This window comes from Elephas maximus, chromosome 4, assembly GCF_024166365.1.
Source record: "Elephas maximus indicus isolate mEleMax1 chromosome 4, mEleMax1 primary haplotype, whole genome shotgun sequence".
In the NCBI taxonomy this organism is placed as follows: domain Eukaryota; kingdom Metazoa; phylum Chordata; class Mammalia; order Proboscidea; family Elephantidae; genus Elephas; species Elephas maximus.
In genome coordinates this window covers 173,987,105-174,002,281 of record NC_064822.1, presented here as the reverse complement: position 1 = coordinate 174,002,281, position 15,177 = coordinate 173,987,105, and the positions used below count along the sequence as shown (strand labels likewise).

Below are 15,177 nucleotides of genomic sequence, written 5' to 3'. Positions count from 1 at the left end.
AGCTTCCTAGCCCTCCAATCCTAAGATTATTTATGTCTAAACTCTTACCTGTGGTACTTCACTGTGCATTTTGTATTGTACAAGGCCATTATGTGAATTGATAGCAGCCATGGGGCTGGAGGCTAAAGGCTTAAGACAGCCTAAAAAGGTATGAGCAAATGAACACATGTAGAAATGCTAAAATACATTTCAAGTCTTTTGCTCTCTCTTCAAATTGCTGCTTCCTCTGACCAACATCAATAGCACTAGGATATTAATGAAAAAGAGCCACAAAAAGTTTCCAGGGCTATAGGAAAATTAACATCAATCTCTCAAAAGTGTGGCTTAAATATAACTTAAAGTATTCTGGTTAAAAGGCTACAAAGTCAGATCCCTATGTGGGCTAGGGCAGATAAACTCAGTGAAATGGCTAGGCTGTCACACCAAAGGAGCTCAGGCCTGCTATAAAGGGGTCCGCAGCTACTCAATTCTATTCGTCGGCTGCCATGTGAGAAGATAGGCCCAATGTTATCAGAACTTCAAATTTTTCAAAAGAAGCTCAAAGTCCACATTCTCATCTGAAATATGTGAATTCTAAATGTTGGCAAGTAATTATTTTAAGAAGTACCGTGTAAAACAAACAAAAACACAAAACCAAATAACCAATACTACATGGGTCAAGCCAAGCAAAACATACTGGTGGGCTAAATCCGGTCTACGGGCCAATAATCTGCAACCCCTGGGAAGGGACTCAGGGTTTTCAGGGACAGGCATTTCGGGATCACAGACTCAGGAGGGAGAGGGTGGGTGGGAAAGGAGCTGTGACATGCAAACAAAGCTAGAAATGTCTTTCCAGCAAAAAAACAAAAAACCCACCAGAATATCTGCCTCCCCCATACTTTAATAATAAAAAAGAACAAAGTAGAAATTTGCCATATCCTGATTTTCTTGAATCGTACCCCCTCCACAACTAGATATGGCGCTTGATAAAAGCAACAAACTGAATCATTTCGGTATCTTATGCTGAGAAGGTGCTAATCAATAAATTCATTTATTCGACAAAAATTTAGTGAGCACCTACCCTGTGGCAGGCACTATTCTGGGGATATCTCAATGAACCCAAACAGATGAAAAACAGCCACAAAAATCTCTGTCCCCATAAAGCTTGTGTTCTAGTGGGGGAAGCAGAGTTAATGAATAAGTAACTTATATATGTTAAAAGGTGATTTAAAAAAAAAAACCCAAACCTGTTGATGTCAAGTCAATCCTGTCTCATAGAAACCCTATAGGATAGAGTAGAACTGCCCCATAGGGTTTCCAAGGAGCGCCTGGTAGATCTGAAACTGCTGACCTTTTGGTTAGCAGCTGTAGCTCTTAACCACTAATGCCACCAGGGTTTCCAAGAAGGTGATAAGTGCTATAAAAATAACAACAGTGTAAGAAGTGCAAGGTAGACTGGTGAAGGTGACATTTGAGTAAAGAAAGATCTGAACGAGGTAAGGCAGTAAGGTATGTAAGTTATCTGGGGAACAGACATTTTAGACAAAAGGAAGTCAATGTGAAGACCCGAGGCAAGAGTGTGTCTGGATTGTTTGACAAAGAAGAGGCCGGTGTGGCAACAGCACAGTGAGAGAAGACCCAGGTATACTACTGTTAAGGCTGACTTATAACCACTGTGGAGTTTCAACCACAGTGACATGGTTTGACTTACATTTCAAAAGGATCACACTGCTGTGTTGAGAACAGACTGAAGAGGGTCAAAGGTAGAAGCAATAAGATCTGTTAGGTGGCTATTAAAAAGACCCTGAAGAGAGAGAATTTTCATATGGACCAGAATGGTGGCAGTGATGGCAGTGAGAGATGGCTGGATTCTGACTATATTCTGAAGATAGAATCAGGATTACCTGACAGATACACACAAGTATTTACTGAATTAGGAGGAAATGAATAGAATTTTTATGCTTTCAGGATAACAAGGTAAATACAAATATGTTTTCTTTCTCTTATTTTTTGTTTTGCTTATATCAAAGAAAAATAACAGATGCTCTGAGAACAGAGAAATTATTTGAAGGGCAAATTCATCTCTCCCTTTGACTGGCTCTGAGGCAGAATATAGTAGCAGTTAAAACATAAGCTCTCAAGTCAGGTCATCTGACCACTCATGAACTGTGCCCTGGACAAGTTGTTTGACCTTGGGTTCTAGTTCCCTCTGTAAAGTGAAGATAACCCTACCTCAAAGAATTGCTATTAGGATTAAATTAGCTAATGTCAGTAATGCTCTTAAAACACTGCCTAGCACATATTATGCACTCAGTAACTGCCAGCTGTTATTAGTGGAGGCCCTGGGTGGGGCAAATGGTTAACAAAAGGTCGGAGGCTTGAGTTCACCCAGAGGCACCTGAGCAGAAATGGCTGGCGATTTACTTCCAAAACATTAGCCATCAAAAACACCCTATGGAGCACAGTTCTTTTCTGACATACATGGAGTCACCATGAGTTAGAACCCACTCAAATGCAACTTAATATTATTAGTATAAATGAGCCACTTGCTGAAAAATAAGCAACCCAGAAGGCCTCAGATGATCTAGGAAGTTACTCTATTCAGTTAAATCGTCACTATGGAGACTTATGTGCAATCTTCATTAGCTAAAAGAGCCATGTGACAATTAGGTGTTTTATGGAGTGTGCTATAATCAATTCCAGTTACGAAATATTTTGAAGAGACACCGGTTCCTGAAAATGTCTCAAGTAATTTGAGAATCAGTTTAAATGTAGCACTGATTCCATATCAAAGAGCAAGGTAAGTTAGGAAACCACATCCTAACCCAAGTCTTCACGTTATATTAGCAAGGAAGGAACTAGGCTAACATGTCACTCTTTCACTTATTTATCAAACACTTACTAAATGTCTATCATATGCCAGCTATATAAACACATGCATACTGTTAACATACATGAATAGCAAACTGCATCTAAACCAAAAAACCAAATCTGTTGCCACTGAGTTGATTCCGACTCATAGTGACCCTATAGCACAGGGTAGAACCGCCCCACAGGATTTCCAAGGAGTGCCTGGTAGATTTGAACTGCTGACCTTTTGGTTAGCAGCTGTAGCTCTTACCCCCTATGCCACCAGGATTTCATCTAGTCACTAAAAATTTAGAAAACTCCAAAATGTCTTTTTAAGTTACAGTGCTTTTTAAATGATCCCTGTGTTGGGTTGCTTCATAAAGAGCCATATCCTTGATATCAAATATTCAGAAAATGGACTGTTGTGAATCTACAGGAAATGAAATCTGGAATAAGCTCAGCACTGTAATTCAGGTAACACACCTGGCCTCTTGCTGGCCATTTACCCAAATTATAATACAAAAGGAAAATTAGAGAATTCAATTTTCAGAGTGTAAAAGTGACAGGATATATATCTCACAAAGGCTGGTAAGCTTTTTGAACCAGTACACAAACAGTTAAGTGCCAGACTACCAGCCAAAATGTTGGTGGTTAGAACCCACCTAGTGGCACCTCAGAAGACAGGCCTGGTTACCTGCTTCTGAAAGGTCACAGCACTGAAAACACTATGGAGCCGCTCTACTCTGCACACTTGGGGCCACCATGAGTGGGAATCAACTTGAAGGCAACTAACAACAGTAACAATACATGGCAGAAATGGCAATCATTTTATTTTCACCTCTGGCCTTTGCGGAATCTAAATTTAGATTGTGTTTCACGACTATTTACAGTAATAAATTCCAGTTCCTATAATGCTAGTTAGATCCAATTATACATAAATATACCATCCATCACAGCCCAAATTGTGCCAAAGAGAAAAACCTTCAAGTCTTGGTTTCCAGTTCACTTACTTCAACAAATATTAAAAAGAGAGGAATCCTGACATTTATATAGCCCCAGCATACGAAGACAACCATAATGGGACTTGACTTACAGCAGCATAACCAAACCTTGACAAGTAAGTCTCCTGCCTTGCGCTGAAGAAACTATTATATCATAGCTACTGCCACAGCTCCTGCTGAGATAAACATGGTCAAAAAGCAAACACTCTTGAGTTTGCTTAATATGATAATTTTAAGCTTTTGGATGTGATTATGAATTAGTGTGGGATGTTAAGAATGGAAGGAGGTATCCTAAGGGTCTGCCCACTTTGGCCACCCACCTCCTCCTGCCTTTCCGTAAAAGCAGCCCTTTAGAGATACCTCTTTAGACCCCTAGGCTCCTGTAAACCCAGCCTGAAAGCCCCTGGTCTAAACTAAGTCAAATGTCATTAGACACACATCTTTTAATTATTGTCTGGTATGATGTACAAACCCTATTACAGTTATATGATCTATACAGTCAAGGGGCCTCCATGCAGAGGCACAGAAGAAACAAGTATAAAACTTAGAAATCTAGAAATTTAGTTTCCTTTTGATACAGAACCAAAGTTTATCTGAAAACTTTTAACAAACTTGGCTAGACATACACCTAAAATCTGTGTGGCATGTAATTTGATTCTATGAGTATATTCTATCTAAGTGTGCTAATTGCAGAGAGCCATTTCCAGTCCATTAAATACATTTACTTTGACACAAAAGGGACTGTTGTGATATTAACTGTCTCCCGAAGCCTGAGTGTAAGCTCTACACAATTCTTGGTTTCAGATTCCACTGAAGGATTACAGGTTACCTTGGTGCGTTAATCAGAATCTACTGACATTTTTGACAACAGGCCTAGGGCCAACTGGATGAAGGGTAATTTCTCTGCCTTTGCTAATACTAGCAACTGTTGTGAAAAAATACATCATGAGAAAATCAGACAATCTTGGGAACTCTGACTGGTGAAGAGTAATTACGGGGTAGGGGAGTAAGTAATCCTTTTTAGATGCTGACTATATAAACTTGAGTAGATTGGTAAAACTCAGGTCCTTGAAAAGTTTTCAAAACAATTGTTAGGGAAAAAGTTCTTTGAGCTCTGTGGGTCATTCCCCAGAGTACAAAGGGTCATCTCACTTGCAAAGTATTTTATTCACCACTACTTCCAGAGGGACAATATGAAGAAGTATTTTAAAGTAACAAACACCCCACCACACTTTGCCACTTTTATGAAAGACGATTTAAGAGAAAAACAGATGCAAATCTATGTGAAGGGGAAAGATGTGACTATAACCTGACTCATATTTATACTATAATGAGCAATGTTTAAGAAACACAATTTAGTAAGATTTTACAAGGGTAACTATTCTGACCAGACTAACATACCATTCTTATAAACAGGTATAAGCCAGGTTCAAAGGCAAAAGATAATTCCAATTAGGGATTTAAGGCCTTAAGTATAGAAACTTTCTATGACACAGAGCCAAGAAAACAATCTCAAACATCATGGTTCTTGATTTAAACAACCTACTTTTCTGAAATTGAACACTGCTTTCATAATGCCACACAATTCTAGTCCCCATATTATTGGAAAAGACCCAGTGTTCTTGTGTTTTGAGTTCCTTCTTATTCTAGCAGAGTTCTGGGGCTTGCTAGATATATGACTATTATCATTACAAAAGTTACCTACCACACAAAATCAACAATGCACACTGAGATGTAATGATATCAATCTTGAGTATTCATGAAAAGTTTCCTAAGTTGACCAAGTCCACATACTCTGGGACACAAGGAATGCCTAATGTAACCTCCACCGTCATTTAAAAAAAAATAAGAGACTTCTCAAGGTATATTTTACTGTCTCAAATTGCTATGGAAATACAGTCTCTGGAATGGAAAAATCAAGAGCTAGGAAGACTAATTTAGAATGATGACTTCTATAATTAGGGAAAGAATAAGGTATGATTCCTCTAATAAGCTTCAAATACTTGATTAAAAAAAAAAACAAACTCGTTGCTTTTGAGTCTATTCCAACTCTTGGTGAGTAGGGAGGCCCAATTTACAACATCTAAATGGCAGCAGTCTTAAGAACTTACTGTTTATAGAGTCACTGCTAGCTTTTCCCTGAAAATCCTTTTTTTTCCCCCCGAGGACACACTCTACACGATCCTTCTGGGATGGTAAAATAACACTGGTCTACTCAGACCTGATTTACCAAGAAACTGACATCCTGCCTGATTAGGGGCTAATCATTTCTTTTACCTTCTGACTACCCACTGTATTTATATAAACAGGACATTTAAGAAAGGATGTAATTTGCAGACAATAATTTTCTATCCTTGGTCACCAACTACGTACTACATGATGGACACCACACTCCAGAATACTGTTAGTAGAAAACATAGCATGTCAACATCACTGATAATGCCAAAAGGGAAGGGCACACTTTTTAACATTTGTTAGGCCAATAATAAAAAACAGAGCTCATATAACTCCTAACAAGTGGAAACTAGGAAATTTATCTAGAGTAGGGGTTGGGAGGTGAGAGGATGGAGAGGAAACAGGAGGAAGGAGGGGTGGTTTGTGCTGGAATAAAAAAGAAGAATTGTCTTTAATTTGTAAGCACTGACTCAGAGAAGACTTGATAGGATCTCTGTTTTGCCTATTCAGCACGCTAATGTATCTGTTAAAAGATGATTCCCTAAGTGTTTGTTGGTTAAAATTCACTGTGGAACCAGACTTCTTTTCTCTTCCTAGTAATGTGCCTTGTTGCCATGGTTTTATTGACTTTCATGCAAGACAGAACAGAATGTATAGCAGATTTCTGAGAACACTGACGCATCAAATGACCAACTTAAATACTTGGTCTTGGATATACTTTATAAAATCTCAACCTCTGGAAAGGAAAGCAAACAGTCAGCAACAGTATTATTTAAGTATATGCCCGCAGATATCTTAAAACATCAGCTCTCCCAGTACTTGGGAGAGGAAAATATGCATGTTGAAAACATCATCCAGTAGAACATTTCTTGCAATATCCTTCCTCAATCACTTAAAGCCACTCTTTTAGGCACTAGCTGTGAAAATGCCCCTAAAAAACCATTTATGGAGAGCCTCCAAATCCACGAGAGAAAAGAAACACTTGGAAAATGAAAGACGAAGTAAAAAGCGAATAACCAACTCGAAGGCACAGACATAGTTAGGTGAAAAGAAACTTGATACTATACTTTGGTTTTGCATTTTTGTATTCTTCAGTGTCTGTGTCCTCGTCCTCTGAGTACCAATTATCTCCTCTTCCTCCAGCCAAGAGGCCCCTGGCCGCCAACAGTCCTGCAGCATTCCCATAGCCAGTGTATTTCAGCAGGCTATCCACTGCAAAAATAGAATAGGTTTTTAGTCAGGAATTCTCGGGTGTTCACCATTGTCACCAACCACTCACCAACACAGGGAGGGTGGAGATACGCCATGGCAGTAAATTTGAAATTGAGAGATTTTTAAATTGTGGTGGTTATGCTGAACTGTCTGTAAATTTTCCGAGGTACTCTGAAGACTGAGAGCTTTTTTGCAGGCATCAGAAATTCAAACAGAACTACTCTGAAGTGGGGCCTCTTTGACTGCTGGGTCATTGGTATGGATGATAGTTTAAGTTTCTGATCTCAAATCTTACTTCTTTATCTAGTTCGAGAGAAACACTGATAAGAAACTAGAGTTACGGAAGGTCAGACTGGGATTTTTACCAATGTAGCATGTAATGTAAAATCCTTCTTCATAGAACTGGAGGGAAAGGGTGTAAGAAATAAGAAAACTTAAGGATATCAGCAAATAGGACAGGCCAGCTTACTAGCTTTTTCTTTTTTTTTTTTTTAAGTCAGCAACAATATGTAAGCATGTGAGGCCCACCGAGACAGTAGGTCTAGGAGTTAAACGGGCTAGATTTCAATCACGGCTCTACCACTTATTAGCTGGTTGACGTTGGGCAAGTTATTTTGCAGCTCTGTGCCTCAGTTTTGTCATCTGTAGAATCAGAATAATTAACTCAGTTAATACATGCAAAAGTGTTCAGAAAAGTATCTGGCACAAAGTAAACACATTTTTCTTTTTCATGCTAGTAGATCATTATAAACTTTTATTTTAGTTAAAAAAAAAAAAAAAAAAAAGCCCAAAGAAGCAGTTGGTGCAGCTCCTTTGTAACTATTACCCTGTCATCAGTGTAAGGAGGTACCTCTAAGACAAGCAGGCACATACAATTTTTGTACTACAGGATATTTTTTTGCAATTTCTAAGTACCTTTAAGGAAGGTACAAAGCGCTGATTAGTAGCTTTATTTTAGGAACACTTCATTCTCTTCAGGTACAACTTCAAGAAGAACACTAGAATATTCAATCAAAAGAGCAACTGGCAAAATTTAAGACTTTCAATATCGTATTGATAAAATGTCATCTTAAAGACAACCACAGAAATAAAACATAACATAGTATCTGATCCATGTAGAAAGCTATAGTAAAACCTACATCCGGTATACTATTGTAATTCAGATCACTGACCTTAAAAAAGACTAAGATTCAAAGAAGGGCAATTAAAATAACTTTGGGGATCGGTAAACCCTATGAAACAGTTCTACTCTGTCCTATAGGGTCACTAAGAGTTGAAATTGACTCGACACCAATGTTTTTTTTTTTTGGGTAGGGAAACAGGTAGACAAAGAAAGGGAATAAATATCATCAGAGTATGAAATCATCATGGGCACAAATAGCATAAATATCCGCAGATAGAGTTGTTCATTACATTTTCAAATATTTGAACTATAGGGTATTTCTCTTAAAAAAACAGACACTGAAAATAAGTCACTGGAGGACAAATAAAGGGAAGGGCTGATTTCAAAGAATGTAATAGCAAACTGGTCATTTTTCTACAAAAAGAAGTGTAAGTTAATAATATAAGTATATTAAATGAGGTTTAAACAACAACAACAAAACAAAACCTGCTGCTGTTGAGTTGATTCCAACTCACAGTGACCCTGTAGGACAGAGGTTTCCAGGAAGCAGCTGGTGGATTCGAACTGCCGACCTTTTGGCTGGCAGCCAATCTCTTAACCACCGTACCACCAAGGCTACACATGAGGTTTAGACTAGTGGTTTTCAACCATATTCTACCCTAAAACCTAGCAGTAACTGTGGTCTCTTCAGTAATAATTCTCAAGGGGTGCTGGAAAGGATCACATTAGAATTTAATGAGAGATGTGGAGGTGTAATTTGAAAAGCCCTCTGAATAAATCTGGTATGTTCCCTCTTGCCATCAGTGCCTCCCCAAGATGTGGTGGTTTAGACAAATTAATGAACCTGTTTTTTTTTTTTTTATTAGGGGAAAAGGGAATATTCAGTGTATACAAGCATTCTTAATATTTACGAAGGTCAGACACGACCTTAGTAACATGGTCAGACACAAAGTCACTGTGGCAGGAGAATCACAGATCTGAATGCGCATGGCACTGATGTTCTCATCATAAACATTTTTGATGAGGCAGTTGAGTGGTTCTAGAAAAGAAATATTCACCAAAATTGTGAAGGTCTCAATAGAGATATGAATAAATGGTTTAAATAAATATACTTAAAACAACAACAAAAAAGGAGACAAAATGTTAACAATGATCTAGAATGGCTACAGGGTTAAAATAATTTAAGACCACAGAGGACAAAAGATGTTAAACTGAGATAAACAGAATCCTTCTAAATAACCTGTTTCCTTACACAGAAAATCCTCCTGGAAACTAGTTAATAGGAAAAATCTTGGCACTTTCATGAAAATAATGTTTACTACTCATTTATTTGAACAAGCATTATGTGCCAACTCTATGACAGTCAGTGTGGGTTGAAAAGATGATGGAAAACACACCTTGCCTTCAAAACAGAGAAGGCAATAGACTTAAAAATCAAAGGAACTTTTGTTAATAGGACAAAATACCTAAAAATGGGAGGTGGGGGGATAAGGAAGAAAAGACAAACGGAATATAAAAACTTCACAGAGAGAAGCATTTTCTTTGTGAAGTTCTGACTGGTATTATTTGATGGATCGTTTCTTGCTTCTTTTCAGGCTATTTTCAAACACACTGTATAATATCCTATTTGATATTGGGAAAGAAGTAAGAAGAAAACGGACTGAGGGTGGATGTTAAGGTGCGCTGCTAAGGCAAAGAAAAGATTTTCTGGTAGATCCTTAAACAAAGAAACACACAAATAAATACATTTGTTCTTTGTCACAGTAATCATTCATGCGGTTATGTAAGGCTGCTGCAGAAATGAAACAAATCAGCATCCAGTTGAAAAGCTGCCGGGAACACTTCACCATTACTTTATCAGGGCGCTAGGGGGGCACTATGAAGAGAGGAGCAGCCACAGCAGCACCATGCAGAGCTAGAACTACACTGGCAGTCATCGTATTATCGCTTATACAGCATGAGTTTTACCACGCTCTGCCATGAAAGCAAAAAGAATGTGCTCTTCTACCAAGGAGAAAGAATGGTAGAGTCAGGTTCTACCCATAGACCATTTCCCCTCCTCTGTGTAAATCCTCTTCCTTCCAGTCAAATACTACAACTTTTAGAAATCCTGTAACACCCATTGCTGTCTAGTTGAGTCTGACTCATAGTGAGCCTGTAGGACAGAGTAGAACTGCCCCATATGGTTTCCAAGGCTATAATCTTTACAGAAGCAGACTGCCACATCTTTCTCCCATGAAGTGGCTAGTGAATTCCAACAGCCAACCTTTCAGTTAGCAGCTGAGTGCTTAACCACTGCATCACCAGGGTTCCTTTGAATCCTGTATAAGTAGCTTTACTAACTGGTCTATTTCCATGCTCACACCCTTTTAGTTCTTTTTCCACACAACTGCCTGAGATACCTTTCTAAAGCAAAAATATGACTGTATCACTTTCCTGGATAAAACTTCCAGTATCTCCCCTAAAGCCTAAAACTCAAATTCCAAAACACGGCCTGAAGTGTTCTTCATTCCCTGTCATCTTTTCCAAACTCATCTCCTACCACTCCTGTATACGGTGGATTCCTCACATCTTAAACTAGTTACTCTTTCCTGTACATACCAAGGCCATTTCCCACTTCTGTGTCCTCTTCTGTGAAGGCTTCTCTCTGACCTTCTGCTACTCCCACCCCTAATCATTCTGTCTTCCAGGTTGCTATACTACTTGGTACATTCCTCTCTTGTGGCACTTACCATAGCGTATTGAAATTATTCCTTTACATGGAGAAATACTCAAGACCATGTATTCACCAGGCAATGCACTGAGAGGACAAACATTTGCTATTTCATTAAACATTTATGGGGTGCCTACTATTTGTAAGGTACTTTTTTTTTTTTTGTTAAGTACTAGCGATCCAAAGATGGAAAAGACATGATCTCTGACCTAAAGAAACTCAATGTCTAGAATGCAAGTTTGTTAGATAAACAAAGAGTTACAACATAGCAAATGCCAAAAGTATTTAAAAAACAGAGATGAATACAAATGGCACAATAGAGACAATGATTAACTCTGCCTGGGATGGTCAAAAAGTCTTCACAGAGATGATGGCTTAAGCTGGTCTTCAACGGTAAGCTCACTATGTTAACAGAGACAGGGAAGGGCATTCCACACAAAATGAACAGCATCTGCCAAACCATGTAGACATGTCAAGAAAGGTACAATAGAACTAGGCAAGAATAAGGAATTTAATGTGGTTATGCATGAAGTGTAAGATGGGAGCAGATTAAGAACGGGCTACAAAGGTAGGCCATGGAGGTAAAATTTGAATTTTACTAGGTAAGCAACAGGGAGTCATTGACAAGTTTTACATGGAGGAATGACAAGAATATATTTTGTTTTAGAGCCATCCCTGTTAGCCATGTGGAAGAGAGACTGAAGAAAATCTGATTAGAGATAGATCTATTTTAATATTTACTAGTAGCTTAGAAAGCTATTTTAACAGTTAAGGAAAATAATTTTAAGGGCCTATGAATAGGAATCAACTTGACAGCGGTGGTTTTTTTTTTTTTTTTTTTTTGTACTCAGGTAGTAGTGGTGGGAGCAGACGGCAGGGATAAATAAAAGAGATATTTAGGAGGTAAAATCCATATGACTTGGTGAATTCTGAGTCTACAAATAAAGAAATCTAGGGTAACTCCTAGATTTCTGGTTTTAGCAACTAAATACACAATAAAGCCTTTCACAGAGAAAAGATCAAAGGAAAAAGAAAAGGTTGAGAGACAAACTTATTTTACATGTGTGTCTGAGAAACCTGTGAGAATTCAATGCTGATGTCCAGTAAATAGGTGGATATATATGATGGAGGTTCAGGAGAAAGGTTGGGGCTGGAGGTATGCAGATTGGGGAATCACCAGAAAACAGGAATGAGAATGCACAGGGAGGAATGTAAAGTGAAAATGAGGGCAAGAAGGGAACTGCAGGAAACACCAGAAATTAAATGTGTACAAAGATGAAAACCTACTGCTGTCAAGTCGATTCTAACTCATAGTGACAGAGTAGAACTGCCCCATAGGGTTTCCAAAGAGCAGCTGGTGGATTCGAACTGCTGACCTTTTGATTAGCAGCCAACTTTTTGGTTAGCATCTGTAGCTCTCAACCATTACACCAAAGACAGGAGTCAGCAAATAAAACTGAAAAGAAGGAGCAGAACGTCAAAGAGAACCTAGGAGTGTGTGATATAAGAAACGAAGACAGGAGAGCAAGTTAGGAAGAGAGAGCTCAATACTGTCAAATGCTAGGAGAGATGTGGTAGATAAAAAAATATCCATTGCTTTTGAAAATTAGGTAAATTGTGACTTCACTGAGCACATTTTCAGTGGAATCTTGGGAGTAGGGAATGGTAGTAGAAACCCTGACTTGCAGGGAGTTGAAGACTGAATGGGAAGTTAAGGATATTGAAAAGAAAAACAGATCAGTCTTTCAAGATGTTAAGATGTGAAGAACAGTGACATGCGTATGTATACAGGTTGAGGCAAGTACAGAGGGAGAGTTAAAACAGCAAAAGAATAAAGGGTAACAACTGATGGAGCAAGGCTTCTGAGAAGGCAGGAGGAGACAAGATCAACTGGAAAGGGAGACTATTTGGCTCTAAACTAGACAGACACCTATCTCTCTGAGACTGAAATGAAGGAGACTAAAGTAAGTTTATAGGTGTGGGGCTATGTGCTGAGGGAGTTCAAGCCTTTTTTTTAACTCTCTAAGTCAATCCCTACCACAATGCTTAACATATAGTGGGAATTAATGAATGTGTGTTAAAATCAAACACCAAACCAAAACAAAACTTTCTGGGCAGGGAATTATTTCACAAATCGTTTTCTGCTGTTTAAATTACATAAGGCCAATCTTTAAGCCCTCTGTAGAAAGTACACAATTTTTGGAGCAGGTATGAAAGTTTAGTGATGCCAGGGCTCAAAATAACAAGTTGATGGCATAAGCAAAGGTTAACCTGCAGACCACTATCAGTTGAGGATGTAGTTTGGCCTGGCACAGGCAGATATTTAAGCCACTTGGATGGTTCTTTCTGTGCCTAGTCTACCATAAAATTTTGCTCTTTGTATTTCACCCCATTTCAATTTTTCTTCTTAATCTAGTCTCTATGTTCCTAATGCAATTTGACCGCTACTCGTCTCTACTTGGTGGACTGACCTCTGAGACTTGATCATGGCCCCTTTAGCTTCGAACTTAGCTTTGCACATTTTTAAGTGGGAAGTTCAGCCACTCTGCTAAATTATTTGAAATTTATTTTGTTTTGATATAGTTTGCACCTGAATCCATCATTTAGCTTCTGAGCTGCTAAAAGAGGCTGCAATGTGATGATCCGTGAGTTGAACATGGACTGCAGTGTACGCACAAGTGCACACACATGCACACACACATGCATGCTGCAGTCCACATTTATATTTTTATGTTTATTTTATATATATATTTTTGGCCAAAAGGTTTTAAATTTAAATTTGTTGATAAAAAAAAAAAATTTAAATTAGCATTTAAAAAACTAGGAGGCTTAAGGGAGCCCTGGTGGGGCAGTGGTTAGGAGCTACAGATGCTAACCAAAAGGTTGGCAGTTTGAATCCACCAGCTGCTCCTTGGAGACCCTATTGGGCAGTTCTACTCTGTCCTATAGGGTTGCTGTGAATCGGAACTGACTCAACGGCAATGGGTTTAATGGGGAGACAATGTAAAAATCCAGATTCCTGGCTTCTCTTGAAAAACCTGCAAGATCTGGCATCATTGGACATGTACTCCTTCATGAGAACAATCAATTGGAGCTAAATAGCAGCTACCTTCCTCCTTCCAGTTCCCCACAGTCCCACTGCCCTCCACTCCAACCCACTGTCTCTCCAACATTGAGCTAAGTGTCAGTTTTCATTTACCATTTTATGTCCAGTCTACTTGATTTGCTCTTATTACCAGCCAGTCTGCTATAGGTATTTGAGTCTGTGACCCTTGCATGAGAAAGTAAATAATATGAAAGTAAGACCTTGTTTATCTTCCTGTATTCTCAGGGCCTAGTTCAAGAAGTACTTGCAGAAAGAATAGATTTTTATTCCAGAAGAATGCATCTACTAAACTTATAATCGAACTGGAAGGAAAAGCAGATGATTTTATATAGAATTCTCAAAGGTCAAATGACAAAAAAAAAAAAAAAAAGTGTGGGTTGGCTTTGGGCTCAAAGTTAGGACTAAAATCTGAAGTACTGGGTCCAAGGGGGAACAAAGCAAACCATTCCAAATGAAGATACCATTAACAAAAATCATTATAAACACATATACTGTATTTGCTATGATACTTCTAATTCATAAATAAGGTGATTATACTTAGATACGTAATTGCAGAAGAAATAAATTATTTTCTCCCCTTTTAAAATGTTTTAAAAGTACGCACAAATATAAATACACTGAAGAACAATTATGAAATGTAGAGAAGTTAAAAAAAATCATTAGTAATCATATTACTCAGAGGTAACCAATGACAACATTTTAGTGTATATTTTTACTAACCTTTTTTCAATGCATAGATACACACGTGTGGTTTAGATTTATGTATATACATACGCAATTCTACTTTAAAAAACAGCTAATTTCTGATCTCCGAACAATCAGTTTAATTCAGCCAATATTTACAGATAACTTACTATATGCAAACACTATGCTAACCGCTTAATTCCAAAATGCTAAATCAATGTTTTTTTTCAAAATTATTAAAGAATTGATTTGTCTAAAAGAACAGATGCTAAAGAAACTAGTCTATGGCAACAGTTGAAGAAAATTACTATGAGAGGCAATATGGCAGAATGAA

General features: G+C 38.1%; 1 protein-coding gene across 8 annotated transcripts in view; it reads right to left on the bottom strand.

Annotated features, from left to right (window-relative positions):
* RIC8B (RIC8 guanine nucleotide exchange factor B) overlaps window positions 1–15,177 on the bottom strand; it is a 136,053-nt gene that overhangs the window by 21,575 nt on the left and 99,301 nt on the right. For all 8 annotated transcript variants that reach the window (XR_007517379.1, XR_007517380.1, XM_049884263.1 and 5 more), the window contains exon 8: window positions 7,073–7,217. Coding sequence is in view for 6 of the 8 variants with exons in the window: in XM_049884263.1 (XP_049740220.1) it covers window positions 7,073–7,217 (145 nt within the window). In the remaining 2 variants the exon portion in view is untranslated. The remainder of the gene's footprint in view (window positions 1–7,072; window positions 7,218–15,177) is intronic.